Source organism: Bos indicus, chromosome 5 (assembly GCF_029378745.1).
Source record: "Bos indicus isolate NIAB-ARS_2022 breed Sahiwal x Tharparkar chromosome 5, NIAB-ARS_B.indTharparkar_mat_pri_1.0, whole genome shotgun sequence".
Lineage (NCBI taxonomy): Eukaryota > Metazoa > Chordata > Mammalia > Artiodactyla > Bovidae > Bos > Bos indicus.
Genome location: NC_091764.1, coordinates 88,744,775 through 88,770,431, shown reverse-complemented (window position 1 = coordinate 88,770,431; position 25,657 = coordinate 88,744,775). Strand labels below are relative to the sequence as shown.

General features: G+C 36.9%; 2 protein-coding genes across 9 annotated transcripts in view; one reads left to right on the top strand and one right to left on the bottom strand.

The window, feature by feature from the left end:
• Positions 1 to 25,625, bottom strand: part of SLCO1A2 (solute carrier organic anion transporter family member 1A2) — a 120,059-nt gene extending 94,434 nt beyond the window's left edge. For 3 of the 8 annotated variants that reach the window (XM_070789983.1, XM_070789984.1, XM_019961475.2), the window contains exon 1: positions 25,273 to 25,623. The gene's annotated coding sequence lies outside the window, so the exon portion shown is untranslated. Of the gene's footprint in view, positions 1 to 24,742; positions 24,987 to 25,272 lie in introns of those variants that run through there. The other 5 variants (XM_070789988.1, XM_070789987.1, XM_070789986.1 and 2 more) reach the window with 4 other exon arrangements.
• Positions 1,046 to 6,642, top strand: IAPP (islet amyloid polypeptide). The gene is made up of 2 exons (XM_019961478.2): positions 1,046 to 1,322; positions 6,453 to 6,642. The coding sequence occupies exons 1-2, from the start codon at positions 1,237 to 1,239 to the stop codon at positions 6,640 to 6,642; spliced, it is 276 nt and encodes a 91-aa protein (XP_019817037.2). The 5' UTR covers positions 1,046 to 1,236.
• Positions 25,626 to 25,657: the final 32 nt, after the last annotated feature.

Genomic DNA, 25,657 nt, shown 5'->3' with positions numbered 1-25,657 from the left:
GCCTGGAGAATCCCAGGGACGGGGGAGCCTGGTGGGCTGCTGTCTATGGGGTCACACAGAGTCGGACATGACTGACACAACTTAGCAGCAGCAGCATGAAGATCTTAGGAGGAGAGAAACCGTTTTCCAATCTTTGTTCTAGTTACCAATGAATCTGAAATTTCAGGGTTTTTTTTTTTTTAATTCTGAAAGGGAATGTAAAAATCACATGATTTAGAAGACTAATGATTTCCTGTAAGAAGATAACTAATGTATTTTACAAAGTGTACACAATGATTTTGGGCTTCCCAAGCAGCACAGTGGCAAAGTATCTGCTTGCCAATGTGGAAGACAGAAAGAGATGGGGGTTCAATCCCTAGGTCTGGAAGATCCCCTGGAGAAGGAAATGGCAACCCATTCCAGTATTCTTGCCTGGAAAATTGCATGGAAGAGAAGCCTGTTGGGCTACAGTCCACGGGGTTGCAAAGAGTCGGACACGACTGAACATGCCACACACACTACTAGAAACTTCTCTTTAATCCTTGAAAATTCACTCTGGTATTTTACAAAGATGGCAAATTCAAACTTCTGCTGTGTGTGACTTACCATTAACTCCACCAAGATGCTTTGTATCTGCTAGGTTAACATTCACTAATGTGTTAGTATAATAATGACCCACCTGCTATTCCTATCTATAAGGCTCTTTCTCTCTGTAAGAATGGAAATTAATGACAGAGTCTCTCTGAACTGTCTCATGTCAGAGCTGGAAAAGGTGTGAAGGGTATATATGAGCTGGACTACTGGCTAGCAGGTTGGGGGGTAAATGCTCCAGTGGATGCAAGCTTGGGGTTTTTCATGAAGCTTCCTTCCTAACAAAGGCATTTTCTGATATTGCTGACACTGAGACATTAAAAGGTAAGGAATTTTCTGTGTCTAGCATACTATTATTTATTTAGCATTAGAACAAATTTGGGATTAAATGTATGGCTTATTTCAAAGGAAGACTAAAGAGATAATGTATAATGATATCAATTTTCTAGATTGTTTTTAGAAGGAAACTGGGTAAAGGAAAATTTTGAAAATATTTGAAAATTGCATGAGCAGTCTGAACCATATCAATAAAATTATGATCCTTGGAAATTATGTTTTTAAAAGATTTTTTAAAGTAGGCTCTAGTTTAATATGTCATTAAACAAAGCTACAATAGATTTCTTTATTTTAGAGCTGAATTATTCTTTTCAGAAAATTTGAGAAGCAATGGGTATTTTGAAGCTGCCGGTGGTTCTCATTGTGCTCTGTGTTGCGTTAAACCATCTGGAAGGTGGTGGTAAACCCACTGAAAGGTTAGTAACTTGAAAATCCTAGTTTCTTTTGAAAGTATGAAAAAATTATAATCAAATACTGCTATGTAATTAACGGCCCTTGTGCCATTAGATTTCTAAGTCATATTTAAGAATAGTACATTAAGATTTTCCACTGTTTCTTAAATTCTTTGTTCTTTAAAGAATAAAGTCAGTCTGATAAATCTCTCTGATGAAATTTCTGACAGACAGGAATGGACAGTTTCAGCTTTGTCAAGAAATATGCTATTGGAACTTAAAGGAGCAGAACCAGAACATGAAGCAAGAAAACCCAAAAGGTAGTAACTTCTACTATACTAATCCAATTCTCAAGCAAACTAGGAGAAACTCAAAGTATATATTTTATATGAGGTGGAATTTTGCTGGGTGCTTATATAGACATTTTTCTCAACTCTGGCAATATCCTGAACTTTCACATCTCTTTCTGGAAATCTAAGTAGGAAATAATCAAGTGGCAAATTAAATCTGGTAAGAAGTTAAATTTAGAAGACCCAGTTAAAAAGACATTAGTCCATAGGGGATCTTTCTATATTGCTAACTGCTCTGTTAATGAAACAGAATTATAATTAAAATACTATTCTTCATGAGACTATTTCCAATATTTCTGTAAATATATTTCCAATATTCTGTAAATATAAAATAATATTTCTTGAAAATGTTTTCAATAAGTAGCATGTACATCAGGATTTTTTTTTAAAAGCTTATTTTGAAAGGTGTCATTTTATTTGAATGGTAATTTTAAGGAATTTTAAAAACTGTGAAGGATGAAAATGTTTGCAGTATTTACAACTTCCAAGTGGAAAGCCTTTAAAAATGTTATTATCCATTTATTAAAAGACTCTTAAGTCCATAGGTATACATATATCCCCTCCTTTTTGAAACTCCCTCCCATCTCCCTCCCCATCCCACCCCTCTAGGCTGATTCATGTTGAGGTTTGACAGAAAACAGCAAAATTCTGTAAAGCCATTATCCTCCAGTAAAAAATAAATTTATTTTAAAATGCTATATTTAAAAAGTCTTAAGTCCAAATTCATGCATATGTCATAAATAATATGAAGATTTGCTTGTGTCTAAATTGGTTTTGACTCCATATGGTTTTATAAAACTGAATTAAAAAAAAAAAAAACTGAATTTAAACTCTCTTGAAGACCAAGGAGAATAAGTTTACTCATGAAAAATCTTTGCTTTAAGTCATATTAGAACTCTTCTCATAGAATTATCAGCATTTTGTCTATTTCCCTTCTGGGTGTGATACATAAAGGTTGCTAAATCACGTACATGTAATAGATAGTACACATAGATTTTTCTTTTCCTTTCATTTCAAAGCTTACCTAGTTTACAGGACATTCTTCTCAGAACTGACTGTAATGTTCAATTGGTTTTCTCCTGGATAAAAACAACTTTAAACCTGCCATGAAGTTTCTGGTAAACTAGCAGAACATTTGAACAATGACAGAAAAATTAGTGATATTATGTAGTATTTCTGTCTATATCTTGATCTTTTCTTTCATTAGATATATTCATCTGCTAACTATTTTTACCCAGTATGTTTTTAAGGAAATTCATTAATTATGAGGTGAATTTCACTGAGAAATAGAATAACACATAATGTTATTTATTAACAATTATATTTTCATGCTGGTCTCACAACCTTTTTGAATTACTAGAAATATTTATAAAACATTCATCAATTACTTTTCAGGAAATTGAATTTCCTGGAATCAGTATATTTGGTCAGTTTTTTGAAGAGAGAGGAAGAATTTAACATCCTGAGCCATTCAACCATATAATATTCTATAAAGCTCATAAAAAGCTGAGAAAGCCTATGTAGAAAATATCTCAAACTTTGAACACCTTTAAAAAATAAAGCTGATGAAGATTTATTCTTCAATATTGTCTTTTCACAAAAATCAGTCATCTCATCTGAGATCTTTTTCAACTTTTATACCTGCATGGGACGGGATTAAGAAGTAACAGACTTTACAGACTGTACCAAAACATGGTTATGTTACTTGACACTCATGAGTGAGGCAGAAGGATCCCACACTTGCCCACCAACTTTTTAAGACTCAGAAGTAAATAAGGTTCAGTGGTATCTGCCTGGCAGATAGTAAGAGAGCAACCAAAAGTATAATTACATGAGTTTCAAGCTAGAGTCACTGAACTCACACACCTCCACAGACAACTATTAAGAGCTGGGATAAGAGACCCATTTAAAAACTGTTTCAAAAGCCCCTGAAACTGACATGTTTTTAAAGAGAGACAATTTAAGAGTTACAATCTGGCCTATAATTATCACTGTCTACATTCTCTTCTTATTGAAGTATAGTTGATTTACAAATTGTGCTAGTTTTTCATGTATAGCAAAGTGATTCCGTTATATATATACATATATAGGTATATATGTATTCTCTATATATATTCTTTTCTTTTTTGTGTCCTTTTCCATTATCGTTTGTTATAGGATATTAAACTTATTTATGAAACAGAAACAGATTCAGACATAGAAAACAATCTTCTATTGTGAGTGAGGGATAAACTGGTTTGAGATTAGCCGATACACACTACCATATATGAAATAGATGAACAACAAAGTCCTACTGGATAGCACAGGCAACTATATTCAATATCCTATAATAAGTTCTCTTAAAGCCAAGAATTTCCATGTGTGTGAATGGTCATTGCTTTAAACTAGTGTTTGTTATTAGCAGGTGGGTAGGCTGGTAGGTCATGTCTGCCTGGTAGTCAATGAGGGAAAATACATAAAAGTTGGGGTGCCAGGCCTTTCACTAACCAACTCAGTCAACTTTCTCCATCTTAATGATAATTTAGGGTATATCCTATCAGATTTACATAAAAATTCCTGTTTGGGAAAGCAGTTTCACAAGAATGAAACCAAAAAACATAAAAGTTCTTTGTATTTCTTTAAAGTAGAATCATGACCCTCCTAGCTAACTCAAATTAGAGAATATTTTAGTTAGGATAGTTTAAAATCCTATTACAAACCTTGAGACCAATTATCAAACATTCACCAATTATCACTAAGCACAAAGAGTATTTCACATTCTGTTCAAGGCATTCACCAAATATATCCTGGAAAAGAAATCCCTTTCAACCTTCTCAATTTGACCCACGTTTCTTTTATTACTTTAAATTTATTAGTTTGAAATGTTTGGGTCAAATTCTGATTACTACTGTTTTTCAGGAAAAGTCTATCACCTTTTAGAATTGAATGTTCAGTGTGAATTGCTGGTTCAATCTTTATAAGAGCATTAAACCATTCTTTGAAAATGCACATTGGCCATGCTTACCACATATGAAAAAGAAAGAGTTAAACAGATGATATGAATAAGACCGATATATAAGCCAGGTAATTAGGCTTCTGTGGGCTTCCCTCGTGGCTCAGTCGATAAAGAATCTTCTTGCAATGTAAGAGACCTGGGTTCAATCCCTGGGTCAGGAATATCCCGTGGCGAAGGGAATGGCAACACACTCCAGTATGCTTGCCTGGAGACTCCATGGACAGAGAAGCCTCGTGGGCTACAACCCATGGGGTTGCAGAGTCGGACACGACTGAACAACTAACATACACAAATTAAACTTCTAGGTGTGTTTCCTTGCCTGAGTAATTGGTTTGTCGGCATACACTCATGCTCAATAGATACTCAGTTCATGTAATTCTGTAAGAAAAATTTTCTGTGGAGAATATCTGAGAGTATAAACCATAAAGTTTCACATGAGTTTTTAAAATATTTACTCTTAGGCTATCTCTATACAAAGATGCAGATAATGAAGTACTTCCCATACAAAATAAACACATTGAGATAAAAGCCATTGCATATTGCTTCAAATTATGTATATACACTGGCTTCTGGATATTGAGTTTTTAGCCTCCTGCCAGTATCTCCCTCCCACTTTACACTTAATCAAGTTTAACCAAGATTTTGGTTTTTACAGGAGCTGAAATTTCCCTATAACTCCTAATAATCAGCAAAAAAGCAATCATTGTGTCTATTTCCAGTACACTAAAACAAAAGATGGTACAAAAATATAGGATTGATATAAATAAATTCTCTAAATACTAAGAAGTTGATTCAAATGAATTATTTACAGTTATCATTTATGACTTATCCATAATATTATCATGCAATTTTTCCAGGTGGCTGAAGGAACATGATGAATATTAATACCATTGACACAAAAAGCCTTTTGGTTTTAACATTTAACCTATCATTAAAATTGTTGAGAATATAGGAACGTAGTACATAGCAGGGACATAGTAATCTTCATGTATTTATGCTAATAGTAATAGAATTTCTACACTACAGTAGTTAGAGTACCTGAATAGGTGGTAAATTTTATTCCCTTGAAATAATACCTGACATTTGTCAACACTGTCAATTCAGTGAAATCAAGAAACTTAACAAAAATTAACTAACACTGCTTAATTCTTGTTTGAAAGGTATGAGAAATGAATATATATATATATTTAAATTCACATATTCCAGATTACATACATAATTTGCAATTCAAGACCTTTTTGAAAAATTTGGGACATAGATTGGTGGTGGTGGTTTAGTCACTAAGTCTTATCCAACTCTTGAGACCCCATGGACTGTAGCCTGCCAGACTCCTCTATCCATGGGATTCTCCAGGCAAGAGTACTGGAGTGGATTGCCCTTTCCATCTCCAGGGGATCTTCCCAACCCAGGGATCAAACCCAGGTCTCCTGTGTTGCAGGCAGATTCTTTACCAACTGAGCTATGAGGGAAATAGATTAATCAATATTTAAAAGAATATAAGACAAAAAAAAAAACTTTTATTATAATTATCTGGAATATATTCTGAATTGCCAAAGAAAAAAATTACACTGGGAAATTCAACATTAACTATAACAGAGGGTTTGCTATATGATTTCTAAGCTGCATCTTCAAGGTGTCCAGAAACTCGATCAAATCATCCAAGTATTTTGCAAACCAAAACACTGAGTTACTGACGTGAGGATGTTTCCTTTCATTTTCATCAACATGAGATATGTGATGTCACAGAGATAGTTGTATCCAATCCTGACTCTAAGTTTCTAACCGTTCAAATTTGCTCACTGTCACCAGTCATCAGATGGAAAAGCGGAAATGCGGCACTGCCACTTGTGAGACTCAATGCCTGGCAAATTTTTTAGCTCCATCCAGCAACAAACTTGGCGCCATTTTCTCACCTACGAAGATGGGATCCAATACATATGGCAAGAGGAAAAAAGTTGAGATTTTAAAGAGAGAACCATTGAGTTACTTGCCCATTTAGAGGTCAGTGCTCCTCTACAGCTCTTATTGCTTTAATGTATTATATAACTACTCCAGTGATTTCCTTTGTTATTTAACAGTACCTCTTCCGTTACTAGAATGAATATATGAATCTCTGCATCCCATGTTTGTTGCTAACGCATATAAAATGCCATGTTAAGAATTGCTTAAATTAATACTAATTGATTAAGATCCCATAATAAAAAGGCACTGTCTTTAAAAATGAAATGTTCTTGCCGTAGTGTTTATTTTTAAAATACTTTTTAAAAGTTGTTTCTTTTGCCTGTAACTTTATGACCTACCTGCGTTTGATAAAATGGTTGTTGGAAACTTGATAAATTGATAAACTTGATACTTGATCATTGAAATTTGATAAACTCGATAAATTATTAGACACTAAAAATAAAGTTATGATTATAAACACTAGAAAACTAGCAATTGTAAGTATCCTTGTTAAGCAATCCTTTTTTGCATTAGATTTCTGAAATGACATAAAATGCTATTTAAAAAAATAAAAGCCTGCTGCTGACTCAGTCAAAATATTTTTTTTTAACTCTCTTTTTTATTGCATTTGCTGGTATGAAGAGTTTACTTACAAAATAAATTAAAGCCTTCTCCTGACTCAGTCAAAATACTCTTGTTTAATTCTGTTTTTTTGTTGTACTTGCTGCTACTAAGAGGTTATTTCAAAATTAAAAAATGTCTCTGTACACACTGCTATATTTAAAATGGATAACTAACAGGACCTATTGTACAGCACATGGAGCTCTGCTCAGTATTATGTGGTAGCCTGGATGGGAGGGGAGTTTGGAGGAAAACGGATACATATATATGCGTGGCTGAGTCCCTTCGCTGTTCCCCTGAAACTGTCACAACACTGTTAATCGGCTATACCCCAAAACAAAATTAAAAGTTTAAAAATAAATAAATAAGACAAATAAAAAAAACAATGTCCCTAAGAGTTTTATTGTCTGCTATTATCAGATCAGATCAGTCACTCAGTCGTGTCCAAATCTTTGCGACCCCATGAATCGCAGCACGCCAGGCCTCCCTGCCCATCACCAACTCCCAGAGTTCACTCAGACTCACGTCCATCGAGTCAGTGATGCCATCTAGCCATCTCATCCTCTGTCGTCCCCTTCTCCTCTTGCCCCCAATCCCTCCCAGCATCAGATTCTTTTCCAATTAGTCAACTCTTCACATGAGATGGCCAAAGTATTGGAATTTCAGCTTTAGCATCATTGCTTCCAAAGAAATCCCAGGGCTGATCTCCTTTAGAATGGACTGGTTGGATCTCCTTGCACTCCAAGGGACTCTCAAGAGTCTTCTCCAACACCATAGCTCAAAAGCATCAATTCTTCAGCACTCAGCCTTCTTCACAGTCCAACTCTCACATCCATACATGACCACTGGAAAAACGATAGCCTTGACTAAACGAACCTTTGTTGGCAAAGTAAAGTCTCTGCTTTTGAATATGCTAACTAGGTTGGTCATAACTTTCCTTCCAAGGAGTAAGCGTCTTTTAATTTCATGGCTGCAGTCACCATCTGCAGTGATTTTGGAGCCCAGAAAAATAAAGTCTGACACTGTTTCCCCATCTATTTCCCATGAGGTGATGGGACCGGATGCCATGATCTTCATTTTCTGAATGTTGAGCTTTAAGCCAACTTTTTCACTCTCCACTTTTACTTTCATCAAGAGGCTTTTAAGTTCCTCTTCACTTTCTGCCATAAGGGTGGTGTCATCTGCATATCTGAGGTTATTGATATTTCTCCCGGCAATCTTGATTCCAGCTTGTGTTTCTTCCACCAGCGTTTCTCATGATGTACTCTGCATATAAATTAAATAAACAGGGTGACAATATACAGCCTTGACGAACTCCTTTTCCTATTTGGAACCAGTCTGTTGTTCCATGTCCAGTTCTAACTGTTGCTTCCTGACCTGAATACAAATTTCTCAAGAGGCAGATCAGGTGGTCTGGTATTCCCATCTCTTGAAGAATTTTCCAGTTTATTGTGATCCCACAGTCAAAGGTTTTGACATAGTCAATAAAGCAGAAATAGATGTTTTTCTGGAACTCTCCTGCTTTTTCCATGATCCAGCGGATGTTGGCAATTTGATCTCTGGTTCCTCTGCCTTTTCTAAAACCAGCTTGAACATCAGAAAGTTCACGATTCACATATTGCTGAAGCCTGGCTTGGAGAATTTTAAGCATTACCTTACTAGCGTGTGAGATGAGTGCAATTGTGCAGTAGTTTGAGCATTCTTTGGCATTGCCTTTCTTTGAGATTGGAATGAAAACTGACCTTTTCCAGTCCTGTGGCCACTGCTGAGTTTTCCAAATTTGCTGGCATATTGAGTGCAGCACTTTCACAGCATCATCTTTCAGGACCTGGAACAGCTCAACTGGAATTCCATCACCTCCACTAGCTTTGTTCGTAGTGATGCTTTCTAAGGCCCACTTGACTTCACATTCCAGGATGTCTGGCTCTAGGTCAGTGATCACACCATCGTGATTATGTGGGTCATGAAGATCTTTTTTGTGCAGTTCTTCTGTGTAATATGCCATCTCTTCTTAATATCTTCTGCTTCTGTTGGATCCATACCATTTCTGTCCTTTATCGAGCTCATCTTTGCATGAAATGTTCCTTTGGTATCTCTGATTTTCTTGAAGAGATCTCTAGTCTTTCCCATTCTGTTGTTTTCCTCTATTTCTTTGCATTGATCGCTGAAGAAGGCTTTCTTATCTCTTCTTGCTATTCTTTGGAACTCTGCATTCAGATGTTTATATCTTTCCTTTTCTCCTTTGCTTTTTGCTTCTCATCTTTTCACAGCTATTTTTAAGGCCTCCCCAGACAGCCATTTTGCTTTTTTGCATTTCTTTTCCATGGGGATGGTCTTGATCCCTGTCTCCTGTACAATGTCACGAACCTCAATCCATAGCTCATCAGGCACTCTATCTATCAGATCTAGTCCCTTAAATCTATTTCTCACTTCCACTGTATAATCATAAGGGATTTGATGTAGGTCATACCTGAATGGTCTAGTGGTTTTCCCTACTTCCTTCAATTTAAGTCTGAATTTGGCAATAAGGAGTTCATGGACTGAGCCACAGTCAGCTCCTGGTCTTGTTTTTGCTGACTGTATAGAGCTTCTCCATCTTTGGCTGCAAAGAATATAATCAATCTGATTTCGGTGTTGACCATCTGGTGATGTCCATGTATAGAGTCTTCTCTTGTGTTGTTGGAAGAGGGTGTTTGTTATGACCAGTGCATTTTCTTGGCAAAACTCTATTACTCTGCCCTGCTTCATTCCGTATTCCAAGGCCAAATTTGCCTGTTACTCCAGGTGTTTCTTGACTTCCTACTTTTGCATTCCAGTCCCCTATAATGAAAAGGACATATTTTTTGGGTGTTAGTTCTAAAAGGTCTTATAGGTCTTCATAGAACTGTTCAACTTCAGCTTCTTCAGCATTACTGGTTGGGGCATAGACTTGGATTACTGTGATATTGAATGGTTTGCCTTGGAAACGAACAGAGATCATTCTGTTGTTTTTGAGACTGCATCCAAGTACTGCATTTTGGACTCTTTTGTTGACCATGATGGCTACTCCATTTCTTCTGAGGGATTCCTACCCACAGTAGTAGATATAATGGTCATCTGAGTTAAATTCACCCATTCCAGTCCATTTCAGTTCACTGATTCCTAGAATGTCGACATTCACTCTTGCCATCTCATTTGACCACTTCCAATTTGCCTTGATTCATGGACCTGACATTCCAGGTTCCTATGCAATATTGCTCTTTACAGCACTGGAATTTGCTTCTATCACCAGTCACATCCACAGCTGGGTATTGTTTTTGCTTTGGCTCCATCCCTTCATTCTTTCTGGAGTTATTTGTCCACTGATCTCCAGTAGCATATTGGGCACCTACTGACCTGGGGAGTTTCTCTTTCAGTATCCTATCATTCTGCCTTTTCATACTGTTCATGGGGTTCTCAAGGCAAAAATACTGAAGTGGTTTGCCATTCCCTTATCCAGTGGACCACATTCTGTCAGATCTCTCCACCATGACCCGCCCATCTTGGGTTGCCCCACTGGCATGGCTTAGTTTCATTGAACTATTATCAGTGAGCTTGTATTAAATGTATATGCCCTTTATTCTGTTTAAGTGGCTTTCAGCAAATCTTAGTCACATTTTTATACAGAATACTGCAAAATCAATATGTGTTCCTATTAATTCTGTCTTTATTTAAAAGACTATAGATTTCTGGAAATTATGTACTATATAGCAACTTATTGTCTTTGTTTAATTAATTGGACTTTTCTGGCAGAGGTTCCACGTGTGTGATGTTTCCCCCCCCACACCCTTTTTTTGAAGGAACCTGCAGTACTAGAAATGAAATGAAATATTTTGCTCTAAGTCAAATTCCTACAGGGTATCTGATTCTCCCTGACTGTGAGTTCCATAATTTTGGAAGTATCATTAACTCATACCAATGGCTATTATGCTGCATTATGCATTGCTCAGGGCTCAGCTTTTATTTTTAAAAACTAAAAAAAAAAGAAGCATTTCAATCAGCGCCAATCCAGCTCACTGAGTTAATTGCTACATTAAAATTGCTCCTCATAAAATTTACCTTAGATTATCATCTTTAGAGTTTGTTATTGTTGTTTTGTTGGTTGGTTTTTTCTCAGAGAGGAGGGTATAGAGAAAACAGATGTTAGTTATAATGATTTTATGTCATGAATTACATTCTGAAATAAATGAGTGATTGAATTCTATTTGTGATATTCAACTATTAGCCCCCTTTCAAAGTGGATGTAAGCTCAACATTTTGAGAATCCCATGGACAGAGGAGCTTGGCAGGCTATGGTCCATAGGGTCTCAAAGAGCTGGACACCACTGAAGCAACTCAGCACATATGCAAGGTACAATTAAATTAATCTCTTAAACTTACTCAGTTAAAAATTGTCCCATAATAGTCTACCTTAAATAACAGCATTGCATGTCACATCTATATCAACTCCCCAATCAAGTCTGGTGGGCTACAGACCATGGGGTCGCAAAGAGTCAGATACGACTTCACTTTCACTTTCACTTTCAATCTATCTTTCAAGAGTTAATTAAATTTTAATGAGCTCATATAGTAATCAAGGACATTGTATATAGCAGTGCACAATTCCCAGGTATAAGACAAGAAGAATTAACATATAGTAACCTAACGACTTCTGGTGCTGAGGAATAGGATAGAGTTAGGGTTACTATGTCACTTACTCCAACCAGGAGACTTTTGAGAAGGAAAGAGTTTATTACATTGATACAATAAATATAAATAGTTGATGTTATTGTAAAGTTTACTCATTATATTTATTAACAGAGTGAAACATTTGAACACATTCAGCATTCTTTCCTTCCTTGGCATTCATAGACCAATAGAAATCTAAATATATAAAGGTTGGGAATGCTTTATGCCACGGAACGTAACAAATACTTACCCTGGCCTCTCATAATTACCCTGTGAAAAAAATTAGTTTTTCTTTATTGATGTAACTGGTGATATCAACAGTAAATATTTGTGACTAAGCTTATTCCAACTCTTCTTGTGCCTGTGGTACATGAAATCACAGGTGCTATTGAGTAGCCTTCCAAATACTTTTATGTACATGCTACAAATTAAATTTTATTGAAGATTTAGAAATACAAATGATCCTATGTTTCCTATTGCAATAGTGACCCAGAACAAAGAATTTATTTTCTAAAACTTCCAGAAATTCTCTTGAGCATTGTGAGAGAACATTCTGCAATAAGCCTCTTACTCCTCTGAAGCCTGAATATCATTGCTGTTCAGTCACTAAGTCATGTCCAACTCTTAGAGACCCCATGGACTATAGCACACTAGGCTCCTCTGTCCTCTACTATCTCCTGAAGTTTGCTGAAATTATGTCCATTGAATCAGTGACTCTATCTAACCATCTCATCCTCTGCCCCACCCACTTCTCCTCCTACCCTCAATATTTCCCAGCATCGGGGTCTTTCTTTTCCAATGAGTCAGTTCTTTGCATCAGGTAGCCAAAGTATTGGAGCTTTAGCTTTAACAGCAGTCCTTCCAATGAATATTCAAGGTTTATTTACTTTAGGACAAAGGAATTAGTTTGGTCAAACCAGTCAATCTTGAATATTATTACCTGGTAATATTATGCTGAAATGAAAGAATCAGCTCAGTTCAGTTCAGTCGCTCAGTCGTGTTAAGAGTAGAAATGCCCGTGAGTCTAAACCTCCTTTGGCTGAGTGCAGGGAGAGCTTTTCATATAAAGCAGGAGAAAGTTTTCTTTTTCTACCCATTATCCTCCCTTTTACACACACATAACCCACAGTGATGGAAAAATCCATCTTCTTTACACTCACTGAATGTGTAATAGATACTGTTAGTGTTCACCAACATCCGCTTCTTCCTGAGCATACAAGGGCGTGTAGTTCTCAGCTCCCTCATATTCAGGTGGTGCCATGAGGCTCATTCTGGCCAACGAAATATTAGCAGAAATGATGTGTTTCACATCTAGGCTGACAATATGTTTAAAAATCTATGGGAAAATTTTAAGTCTTTCTCTTTCCTTTGCTACTGCAGTTCCTGATGAGGTGTCCCTCTAGCTGGGACTCTGAATGGCTTCATGGAGAAAAAGATTCCCTCTCATCTGTCTTGGACATGGAGTGCGATCAAGAAATAAACTTCTGTGGCATTATCTACAGCCTACCAAAACACACACACACAATAACCAAAATCAATCAGTTAGGTAACCTTCATGATACCTAACTACCCTGTTAATACTTCTCTCCTGACTCCACGATGTCTAATAGTAGCAGAACCATTCTTCCACTATAATTCAGCCTTGAATCTTAAAATTATCACCAACTGCTCTAAGTCCTTGTCCCGCACATTCAAATTAGTCATCAAGACACAGGTACTCTAAAGTACTTTCCGGTTACTAAGATATGTTCCTCCTTTCTTCTCCCAGTGCCAGTAATATAGCTCCAGTCCTCTTTACTGCAAGCCAGGACTCCTGCAACAGGCTGCTAAAATAGTTCTCCAACCTCCAATATTTACTGTTATTCTATACATTGATACAGAACAAGTTCCAAATGCACATTTCTTACTGAATCAGTCTTTCTATACAAAATTTTTCAAAGCCTTGTTATTATCTACAAAAATACATCAAGTCCTTTTGCCTGACATTTAAGTCCTTTCACAAAATAACCCCTATCCTCTTTTCCAGCTTCTCCCCACATCATTTCATTTCCTATTCCTACGCTGAACCAAATTCTCTGGTTGCTTTAGTTGTTTCTCTTTAACCGATATCATCACATTTCCTCTTATTTCCCAGGCTCTGGCTCATTCCTCCATTCCCTCCAAATTGAACAACTAACCCGTGGTGCAACCTTTTGAAGTCCTTCAATAACAAGGTCAAGACTCTTTCATCATTGCCCTACTGAATATGATTTCCCCACTCACTGAGCTCTCCTCACACTGTGAATATTAAAAAGAAGTTTGATATTAGAGTATTATATTATTAATATTTTATTTTCATAAAACACTGTATTATATATTATATTGTATATTATTGTATACAATATATACTTGTATATTGTATACAACTGTATATTGTATATACAATTGTGTATTGTATATTATTGTATACAATATACAATATTGTATATTATTGCTGTATTATTTGTGTGAATGACACAGTACTCTTCAATACTGCTAGGTTCCTAAGGACAAGAGACTGCAACTTAGTCATTTTCCATTCCTCAAATTACTTCACAATCAAGAAGTTAAGCCTATCTACATAATCTGGAAAATTTGGACTACTTGAGCACTTCCCATATTCTGTTCTTGATATTGTGCTGGCATACAGCTAAACAGCCCATCTTCTGAAAATAACTTGATTTACCACCAACATCTTTTGGTTGACAACAAATCAAGCAACTGTGCTTTCTAAACATATCATAAAGATGATAGAACACATTATATCCCAGTGGTGTCTTACCATGTAACTAAAAGTAATTGATAAATTGCTGTGAAATGTATCTTCATTAACAGGTTTTCTTGATTTGAAATATGAAACCATTTATGAAATGAATACCATCTCCAAATAAACTAAATATTGTACCATACAACTATACAATATTTAAATTCTATAGCATAATTATAAAAAAAAAGATTCTAAATTTTCATAATAAGTAGGATTAATTAAATTCCATAAATAAAGGGTTTTCTGGGGGAATGAGATAGGAGCAAATGGTCATGTTTCTCACTTTATTGGTAGAACAGTGCTCTTGCATTGGAAAAATAATGTATGCTAGCATACATTCCTTCCCCTTGATTGATTTACAATGCAAGTTTAATTCATGAGCAAATTTTATAAACAAAATTCCAATCTTTGCCTATTGACAAAACTTTGAAAATTAATTTTTGATCTTTTTTTGTGAAGACATAGTGATATACATTGGTCAGTCATCTACATGCTGTTCTTTAATCTATACTTTTTGAGAAAGTTTCTGCTTTGAAATATCTATTAATAGAGCACAATAAGATATCAAAAAACACAGTGAGTCATAGTTCTGCAAAATTTTCAACAGGAGAAATACACAGAACACACCTGAAATTCATTTGTTATACTCAAACATGCCTTAATTATTAAACTTAAAAGTTCTGGTCAAACAAGAAAGAAATGGATTAAGCAGTCATGATAAGTATATTTATCAATTTAGAAGCCAAACAGAAGCTTAGAGTTTACATATTGACAACCAAATGCTTTTCTGTGAAACAACCTGTGAATGAGTTAAAATAGCTTTATCATTTGGCTTGCAATTAATATTCTTAAAGTTACAAAGATTGTCACACTCTATATTATCTGGAATTAGGAAAACTCTCAATAATTTCTTAGAAAATTAAATTATGCTGTGACAGTTATTCACATAGCAACTAATATTAATAGTTTTCTTTTTATACTTAGGGAGAAATCCTTTATTATACAGTGACTTTTTTCTGCTAAAGAAATCACTGAGTAACAAGATTCAGTGGAAAATTTCATTGTGCGTTCAAGGTCTGTTCTACTTCTGGGCATCTTCTAATGGTTTGAGATACAACTTTGCTGGGATGAAGTTAACAATGGTAGCTTCTTCAAAAATTGCAGTCAAGTTCTTCACCTCTTCTTTATTGTATAAGAGGTGTCAATAGCACTCCTGATCATTTTAAATCTGCTATTTCTTCATGTGGCTTCCCTAATGGCTCAGATGGTAAAGAATCTGCCTGCAATGCAGGAGACCCAGGTTCGATCCCTTTGTTGGGAAGAGTCCCTGGAGAAGAGAATGGCTACCCACTCCAGTATTCTTGCCTGGAGAATTCTATGGACAGAGGAACCTGGCAGGCTATAGTCCGTGTGATCTCAAAGAATCAGATACGACTGAGCGACTAACACTTTCATTTTCATTTCTTCATAATGACAGTGTAGAAATGCTTATGAAGTCGAAAAAAAAAAAAAAACCGTATGAACCAGAGATTTGAGTTTTGATGTATCATTATTGATCCAAAGCCTTTTATGTCTTAGGAAAGATACTGTATTTCTTCTGGGATGGGGTAGAAAATCTTTCTCTTTCTCAGAGGAGGGAAACCCCATTTTGCTGTTAGTTGCCATGCTTTGGAAGATGAGAGATTTGTGTTTGTTCTACAGCAAAGTGGCTTGGGGAAACCAAGTGACAGCCAGTAAGGGTGTATCCTAAATGTATATGTAGCCTGGAGTCACATCGACTTGGGTGACTACGATCAAGTTACTCTGGACTTCTGTCTCCTCTTGTGTGACATGAACAGAATAGTAACTCACAGATTGCTGCTGCTACTTTAGTCTCTCTGTCATGTCCAACTCTTTGTGACCCCATGGACTGTTAGCCCACCAGGCTCCTCTGTTCGTGGGGATTCTCCAGGCAAGAATACTGGAGTGGGTTGCCATGCCTCTCTCAAGGGGATCTTCCCAACCCAGGGATCGAACCCAGGTCTCCCACATTGCAGGCGGATTCTTTACCGTCTGAGCCACCAAAGAGATTGGCAGTGAGGAAGAAATGAGATTATGTCAGTGATGAGAATAGCTAAGACTTTGGCTGCAAATTTGCCTTACAATAAATGCTGGTTCCCCCTTTCCCCTTGTAGAGGAAGGTCCCTCTTTTTCCCTGTGATATGTTTCCCACAGGGTCACCTTGCCACAGCACATGGTGTTGTATCACACTTTGGAAGAGGGTGGTATCTGCCCACTGCAGAGCTCAGGAAGGTGTTTGAGGGAGAAGTTAATATATTCTTTTAATAATAGAGATTCTACCCTACCTTTGAATTCCCCTTTCTATTTTTCTATCTCAGCTTGTACTTGGCAGTATTCCAATGGTACCTATTAATTTCTGAGCCCCAGTGCCTTCCCATTTAGAGCTTCATTTATGGTAGTCTCACTATGTGCCAGATGCTGTTTTAAACTCATTCAAATTCATATGCATTTACTCCTCATAAAACCCTGTAAAATGAAGTTAGTTCCAATTATAAAATAAGCTGCAATGATGTAATGAACTGCACAGTGACTGAATAATAATATATTGCACATTTGAAAGTTGATAAGAGGGTAGACTTTAAAAGTTCTCATCACAAGAAAATAATGTGTAACCATGTTTGGTGATGGATGTCAACTAGACTGATGGTGGTCATCTTTATCAATATATACACAAATCAAATCATTACACTGTGAAAACCTGAAACCAATTTAATGTTATATGCTGATGATAGTTCAATAAAAATACTATTATTATCACTGTCTTACAGATGAAGAAACTGAGGCTTTCTGACCTTGGGTAAATCATTTCACCTTATTCTGCCTCAGTTTATACCAAATACAAACCAAGTCAACGGTGGAGCCAAGATATTAACCCAATTCTTCATCATTCCATATGTTTGCTTAGTACCTCTTATGTACCAGATACTCTATAAAGTTTTGGGGATGCCTCAGTAAATTAGACTGACAAAATCCTCTGTCCTCATGGAATTTACTTTCTAATTTTAGGGGGTGATAGTGTGTACCAAAAGTGTACTCTTAGTCACTATGCTATAACACTTTCCTCAATCACAGGGATTTGTAAAAATCTCTCATCTTCCTTTCACAGCACTTTGAGGAAAATGAGAAATCAGGACAGAATTAGGAGGAAAAATAAGTCGCTGTTTTCTAAGTACCATCTACATGCACTTTATATATATTCTATTGTTAATCCTCATAAAACTCCATCAAGCAGGTATTGTTACACTAATAACTGATATAAACCAAGGAATAAAAAACAGGCTGATATAAAAATTTCATTCTGAATAGATAAGAATAAGAATAGATAAGAATGACAAGGATTTCTTTGCCTTCTCATAACAAGCCACATCTGTCAAAATAAAGGATAGCAGCTATAAAAGAAAAATGAGCTGATTTGTCCAAGATCACACAGTTAATAACGGTCATTCTAAGACTGGGACTGAGGTTTATCAGACTCCGAAGCCCAGGCAATTTTGCCATATTATGTCCAAACAGAAATCTTTTTTTTCTTACTTCTACTGTAGCTTATTTTATGTAGAACCCTGCCAAATCAGTTTGTCTTAGAACTGGACAAACAAGTCAGGCAAAAGAATAATGGGGCAAAAACTGTGTTCAGGATATAAAGAACTTGTTTGCTGTTGAAGATAACAATCTTTACCCAGTATCACATTTTTTCTTGCTTTATTTTGTTTTATAAAGTTTCAACTGAAAGTCTGAAAAATCTAGTACACTTATCAAAATTTTGCAATGCTGAAAGATTGCTAGAGGCTTATCTTTATTCCCCTTCCCAAATCCACTTGAGATTCTCATACTGATCTTTTTTATATCAAAGTAGAGTTGTGGGCTTCCCTCGTGGCTCAGTGGTAAAGAATCCACCTGCCAGTGCTGGAAACAGGTTCAATCCCTGGGTCAGGAAGATCCCTTGGAAAAGGAAATGGCAACCCACTCCAGTATTCTTGCCTGGAGAATTCCATGGACAGAAGAGCCTGGCAGGCCATAGTCCATGGGGTTGCAAAAGAATCAGACATGAATGAGCAATTAAAACAATAATAGTTGGTGTACAATGTCATGTTAATTTCAGGTATAGAGCAAAGTGATTCAGTTATACATAAATATATGTATATATATATATTCTTTTTCAGATTGTTTTTTTTTACAAAATATTGAGTATAGCTCCTTGTGCTATACAGTAGGTTCTTGTTGGTTACCAGTTTTACATGTAGTAGTGTGTATATGTTGGAGAAGGCGATAGCACCCCACTCTAGTACTCCTGCCTGGAAAATCCCATCGATGGAGGAGCCTAGTAGGCTGCAATCCATGGGGTCACTAAGAGTTGGGCACGACTGAGCGACTTCACTTTCACTTTTCACTTTCATGCATTGAAGAAGGAAATGGCAACCCACTCCACTATTCTTGCCTGGAGAATCCCAGGGACAGAGGACCCTAGTGGGCTGCCGTCTATGGAGTCGCACAGAGTCGGACACAACTGAAGCGACTTAGCAGCAGCAGCAGCAGCAGTGTGTATATGTAAATCCCAACCTCCTAACATATTGCCTTTTCTATTGAGACTTTCATTTCTTTGTTCTGTATACTTTTAAGAAAATTTTCTTTTATGGCTCAATGAAAATTCTACCAAGTGAATAAGCCCACTTCCAGTAGCCAGTCCATGAAGGTCCTTCCCATGGAACTTCAGACTACATTTCACACCCCTCACCTCCACACCTAGGCCCATACAGTTTGCTCACCTTGCAATACCCTCCCTTCACCCTGTTGGAGTTTACACCCAGATTTTACTCAAATGCCACAATCTCCAAGGAAACTCTCTTCTTAAGTTACATAGACTTTTATCTGTATTACTCTTCCGATATCAGTTGATTGAAACATTCACTCAACACATGTCTATTAAGCTTGCATTGGTATTTGATACTCTTTTAGTGGCTAGAGTTTAGGGAATATCTTGAAGAAGTTTACAGATTTACCCTGTATTTTTGGTTATGTATGCATAGGCATTATTTTCTCATCTAGCCTGTAATATAGGACAAGGATGTGTGAGTTACCTTGGTAATCCCCACAATCTTTGAATCCCAACTTTGCACATAACAGGCACTCAATCAATTTTGGCTGAATCAATATATTCCATGAATAAAGCACAAGAAAATGAATGAGTGAACTTCAATGTAAAGTTCTGATATGACACAATGATGAAGCTGATAGAGGATGACATCTTATAGTCTCTTTGTAAAATAGGAATAATAATTGTAGGGTTATATTAAAGATTAGGAAAGAAATACACGAAGTGTGGGGCATGTCTCTCGTGTTCAGTCAGTGGTAACTATTCTGGCCATGATAACTCTACACAAACAAAAAATGATATAATATTACATGGGTACTTTGGTTATTAATAACAAACCAGACCAGAGGATTGAAAAAGAGAGAGAAATGGGGGGAGCATGAAGGTGGGTAACAAAAGTGAGCACAAAACAGTGTGGGAAAATGTTTAAAGAAACAAAAAGAGAACTAGGATAATGACAATAATCTGTCCAAATCCTAAACAGGATTTGTATCACAGGATACCTTTCCTGCTCCAATAACCAATGATGCAAAGGCATTTGTCCCACACTATCGCATCTAGAATTACAAAAACTTTGACAGGACTACACGAGATGCAGGTTCTGAAAACACCCCCTCTTTCTTCCCTGTGGGAACATTCCTTGTTATTTAGAACAACAGTTATGCTCAGTAAGAAGTGTCACACAAATCCTATAAAGGAAATCTCAAGACAATGCAGAAACAGCACATCTGGCAGAGATAACCTGACTTGTAAGTAGATTAAAAGAGTGAGAGCAAATTCTGAAATGTCTAAAGGAATAGAATTTCAGCAACTGGCAATGTTACCTCCTACCTAACAAGTCATATATTGATGAATTCAATACTTTTAAAATTGAAATCATGGATAGGCATTACAAGAAGGAAAATTAATTTTATCAAAAACATTGTAGACAAATTTTTTAAAATCTTTCTTAAGCAACAAAAATTTACTGTATAGTACAGGGAACTGTATTCAGCATCTTATAATGACCTATAATGGAAAATTATCTAAAAAAACTACCAAAATATATATTTTCCATACACCTAAAACCAATGCAATATTGTAAATCAATCACACTTCAATTTAAAAAGCTATCATGACCCTTTTTTTTAAAGCAGTATCTTTATTTTTTGGCCGTGCTTAGAGGCTTGTGGGATCGTATTTCCCCAATCGTTTTTAACCCAGGTCCTCTGCAGAGAAAGCATGGAGTCCTAACAACTGGACCACCAGGGAATTCCTGTAACTGTCTTAATTAAAATTTGGAGATTTTTACATTAAAAAAAAAATCTCTTCTTCATCTTCAAGGGTATAATGCCCTGATTATCGTATAAATGTGTGAATACGGGGCAGATGGAATAGTGTCAGCTTACATGAAGGCTAGGAAGCTGTGGTCCCAATTATAACTGTGATAATAGTAGATTCTGTGTGTGTATGTGTGTGTGCGTGTGCGTGTTAATCTCTCAATCGTGTCCGACTCTGTGACTGTAGCCCACTAGGCTTCTCTGTCCATGGAATTCTCCAAGCAAGAATACTGGAGTGGGTTGCCATTCCCATTTCCAGGGGATCTTCCCACCCAGGGATCAAACCTGGGTCTCCTGGCAGATTCTTTACCATCTGAGCCACCAGAGAAGCCAAAAAAAAGTAGGTTCTGGCTTGTGATAATTCAGTTTCTTTACTGAACACATACCTCCACTTTTGAAATAGGAATTATCTGAATAACAAGCAGGTTTCAAGAACTCATGTCCCAAATTAATCTCCCAAACTTCCTGCAACTTGAAATTCATTCTTTTGCATTTTAAAAACTTTTTAGTTCAAGAGTCTCTTATTAAAAGACAAATCCCTCTTGACAGGGAAATCTTTATCAGTATTACTAATACCCTAGTTGAAGTCACATAACAGGAGCTGAGAGCAAAGGCCTAGAAAAATGGAATGCGCTCCTGCAGACACAAAAAAATGATTAGGGAAGAAAGGAGGAGAGCTATAAGGAAAAGAAAAAGAAGGAGCAAGGAGGAAAAAGGCATAAAGGAGCCTTGATTACCAATTAAAATATCTGTATTCGGGCTTTGGGGCCTACATACATTTGCAACCATTTCCCTGCAAACAGCTATTCCTGAACAATATTGAAAGTACCAGTTGTACTCTGGTTATGAAAATCCTAAATGTTAACCTGGGCCAACAAGGTAGAAAAGGCTAGCAGGACAAGAGAAAAGGACAAGACAATGGAAATCATTTGTTTCTCTGAACCTTCTTCAGACTTCCTCAGACAGGATTGCATCCTTAGGAACTGTCTGCTTCCAGAATCCCTCCTGCAGAAAGGACACTGGAAAATAAAAGAGGCTATGAAACAGAACCAAACCCTTTGAGTACCAGGACAACTGGAGTTTTACTTGAAAGTTTCTGGAGCTTTATTTGAATTTAAGTTTAGGATTAATAACTGTCTGTACCAGGACAGACTGTCTAAATGTGTTCAAATGTTATAATATTAAAAGTACAATTAAGCATTTTAAAAATTCCCAGTTGTGCTTTGGAAGAGTAAAATATCAACAAGATGCTGAAAATGACTATGGTAAGACTACCGGTATAATGGGAAGGGTAAGGTTTTTAAAATCAGGCTGACTGACCTTTGTTAAAATCCTAGTTCCTTTTCAAAACATTATATATGTTTCTTAACTTCTTTTAGCCTCAATTGCCTCATTTATATATGAAAATACATATACATGCCTGTGTATATATATGTGTGTATGTGTGTGTCTTCTTGGCAGAGATATGAAGATAGATGATTCATGAAAAAGGCTCAGAATATAATTACACCTGTCTCAGCCACATTTAACAAATATTACCTGTAATTATTATTCATTAAATTCTAGGATATGGCATTAACCAAAGCATGAGATATTAAAAAAAAAAAAACTATACAACTTCACTACTGCCACATGTGCCCCATTTTGATTCTAAGACTTCTGAGTAAAAAGAAGAAAGAAATAAACCCACGTCAAGGCTTTAGGAGCGTCTAATAGCTACAACTGGGAAAATCTGCAAGTGTAGGATTAATTTTCTAGAGTGTATTCAAATATAGAAAAGACCCTTCTGTACTTAATCATTGTAAACACCATAATAGAACAATCTGATGCACAGAGGAGCCTGGTGGGCTACAGTCCATGGGGTCACCAAAGAGTTGGACACAATTTAGCGACTGAACCACAACATATGCTTAAATGTGGCTGTCTTAAGACAGGATGTGCCAAGGCTGTTTAAAATCTTTTAAATCTTATGTGTCTCTAGTACATGTTGTTCTTTTGTTACTTTTGAGTTTTTTAGGAGCTAAATCACCTAAAATGGATAATGCACTGCTTTACCACCAGGAATGGGCTTGGGCTATGACCAGTAATCTGAGGCAAATTGTCTTCCCATCTGTAATACAGGAAGGCAATAGGATGTAATATTTACCTGTCTGAAAATAGTTATAATCATTAGTTACTTTTTATTATATGTTTTTATCCAGAAATTTGCCCCAGAAAAGCTTATGTCTTAGTGTCACCTATACACTTTTCTTTCTAGCCTTTCCTAGGACTATATATTTAAAACTTAATTTACCTTTAAAATTGTCCACAAATGTGACCATAATTTCCAGATACATTGAGACATTACTAGGCTACGGTCCAATTTAACCGTAGCCGCCTACCATTTTCTGGTAGGGACTCTGATCAGAAAATGGGAACTTCAAACGGAGTTTACCCTCTGCCCTCTTCCTTTCACGTATAAACAACTTATTCTGCCACATAAATAAACAAAAGATAAAATAGTAGATTCAAAGACAGGTTCACTACTTGTGTATGTTTCTGACATTTCTGAATTTAATCTGAATGAATATCTGAATTCACATCGGTAGTTCAACCAACTAGCCTCATCTAGCATGGGTTTTAACAAGATTTACAGCATAAAGAACAGGAGCTTAGAAACCACAAATGACGTAAACTCGCTGGTAAACACAGAGACAAAAGGAAGAAAGTGGATAGAAAGAGAAACCAGAGCTTTTTCACAATGAAGTGCCTTGTATGGACTTTTCACAAATTGTTGTATTTCATATGCTGTTGGGCTTCCCTGATAGCTCAGTTAGTAACCAATCTGCCTGCAATGTGGGAGACCTGGGTTTGATCCCTGAGTTGGGAAGATCCCCTGTAGAAGGGAAAGGCTACCCACTCCAGTATTCTGGCTTGGAGGACTCCATGGATGGAGTCGCAAAGAGTTGGACATGACTGAGCAACTTTCACTTTTCCCATTTTAGAATACAAATAAAAATTATACCATCTAACTAAAATCATTATATTATATTCTCATAAAAGTAGACGAAATGACAGATTGTTGCTATCAGAAAGTTTCTAATTTGTGAAACAAAAATGCTGGTGAACCAAGCCAATGCAGAATTCAGTCTACGTTTTTTCATACCTGTCCTACACTGTCATTTACATCGTATATTTGGAATACCGAAGCAGCTGCTTCAGCATTTGAATTAATTCTAACACTGAAATCCAAGTGACCTGAATTTCTCTGAAGAGTCAGAAACTGCCAAGAAAACATTTTGATAAGTCTTGTTAGGCTTCCTAGATCGACTAAATAGGAGATATGCAAATCTCTTGCTGGATCCTAAAAAGATTAGACTTCTACCTGGCATATAACAAAAAAGGAGATGATTGATGTAAAGTGCCAGTCTGAGAGCCTGACATGTTTCAGCTGCCTCTATTGCTAACAAAGTAACTGAAAAGTGAAGTTGTCAACCTTGATTTTTATCTTGTCCACATCCTGCCTCTAAGTATCTAGGAGACAAGAGATGCGGGTTTGATCCCTGGGTCCAGAAGACCCTCTGGAGAAGGAAATGGCAACCCACTTCAGTATTCTTACCTGGACCCCATGGACAGAGGAGGGTTCTCTGGTGTTGCAAAGAGTCTGACGCAACTGAAGCAACTTGGCATGAGCAAGACATTTTCTACTTTCTATCCTCATTTCAAATACACGACATGTAATTCTGTTTATTTATTGACTTATGAGAAGTAAATGGCTATTTTGAAGATTTAAAATTCTATACTCATTCCTGATATCATCATAAACAGGTTGCTTCTGTTTTCTATCAGCTTCTTCCGGCCTCTCCCCATCCCCACGCACCCCTCTCTTCCTCCCCAGTAGAACAAGCCTGCCTTTGTCTCCTGCAGAGTTGAAACTTGAAACTTGTAGGAGTTGGTGTGGGCTGGGGGCGGGGGGCGTGGTGGGGGAGGGTCGTGCGGGGGGGGGGCGGGGCAGGGCGGCGGGTTGGTTAATGAAGTAGGAAATGTCATCCTTGCCTCCTTTGGCCAGGATTGATTTGAATTGATGGCTCTCTGGTGGCCACTTTCAGAGGTCTTGGGCGATCCCACCCCTCATTCACCGTCTCTCACCTGCAGTGTCCTGGCAGGGTAAATGCACTTCCGCTAATTGATCAGGCACAATTTCTCCTTCAGATTTCAAGGAGCAGCATACACGTTTAGCCTCTTTCTACTGGGATCTCAGCATTGCTCCATATAATCCAGTCCAGATGTAAGACAGCCCCAAACTAGCTCTGGTTGACCCACAATTGACTGGGACGTCGCTCCTTTCTGAACGTAGCCCTCTCTTCTTTCCACCTCCTGGTAGGTGGATCCTCCCACAACCTTTTAAACTTCTACAGCAGGAGTTGGACACCAGTCCCTGTGTCATCCAAATTGCAGAGGACAGATAAACCACTCACAGCGAACTTCTTAAAGTCATGCATGCTCACTGGGCTTGAGTTTGAGAGAAAGACTG

Excerpts from the sequence above, each read along its gene's own strand:
- IAPP (XM_019961478.2), top strand. The coding sequence starts at position 1,237 with ATGGGTATTTTGAAGCTGCCGGTGGTTCTCATTGTGCTCTGTGTTGCG. Across the intron at positions 1,323-6,452 it reads GGTGGTAAACCCACTGAAAG|TCATCAGATGGAAAAGCGGA; the intron begins GTTAGTAACTTG and ends CACTGTCACCAG.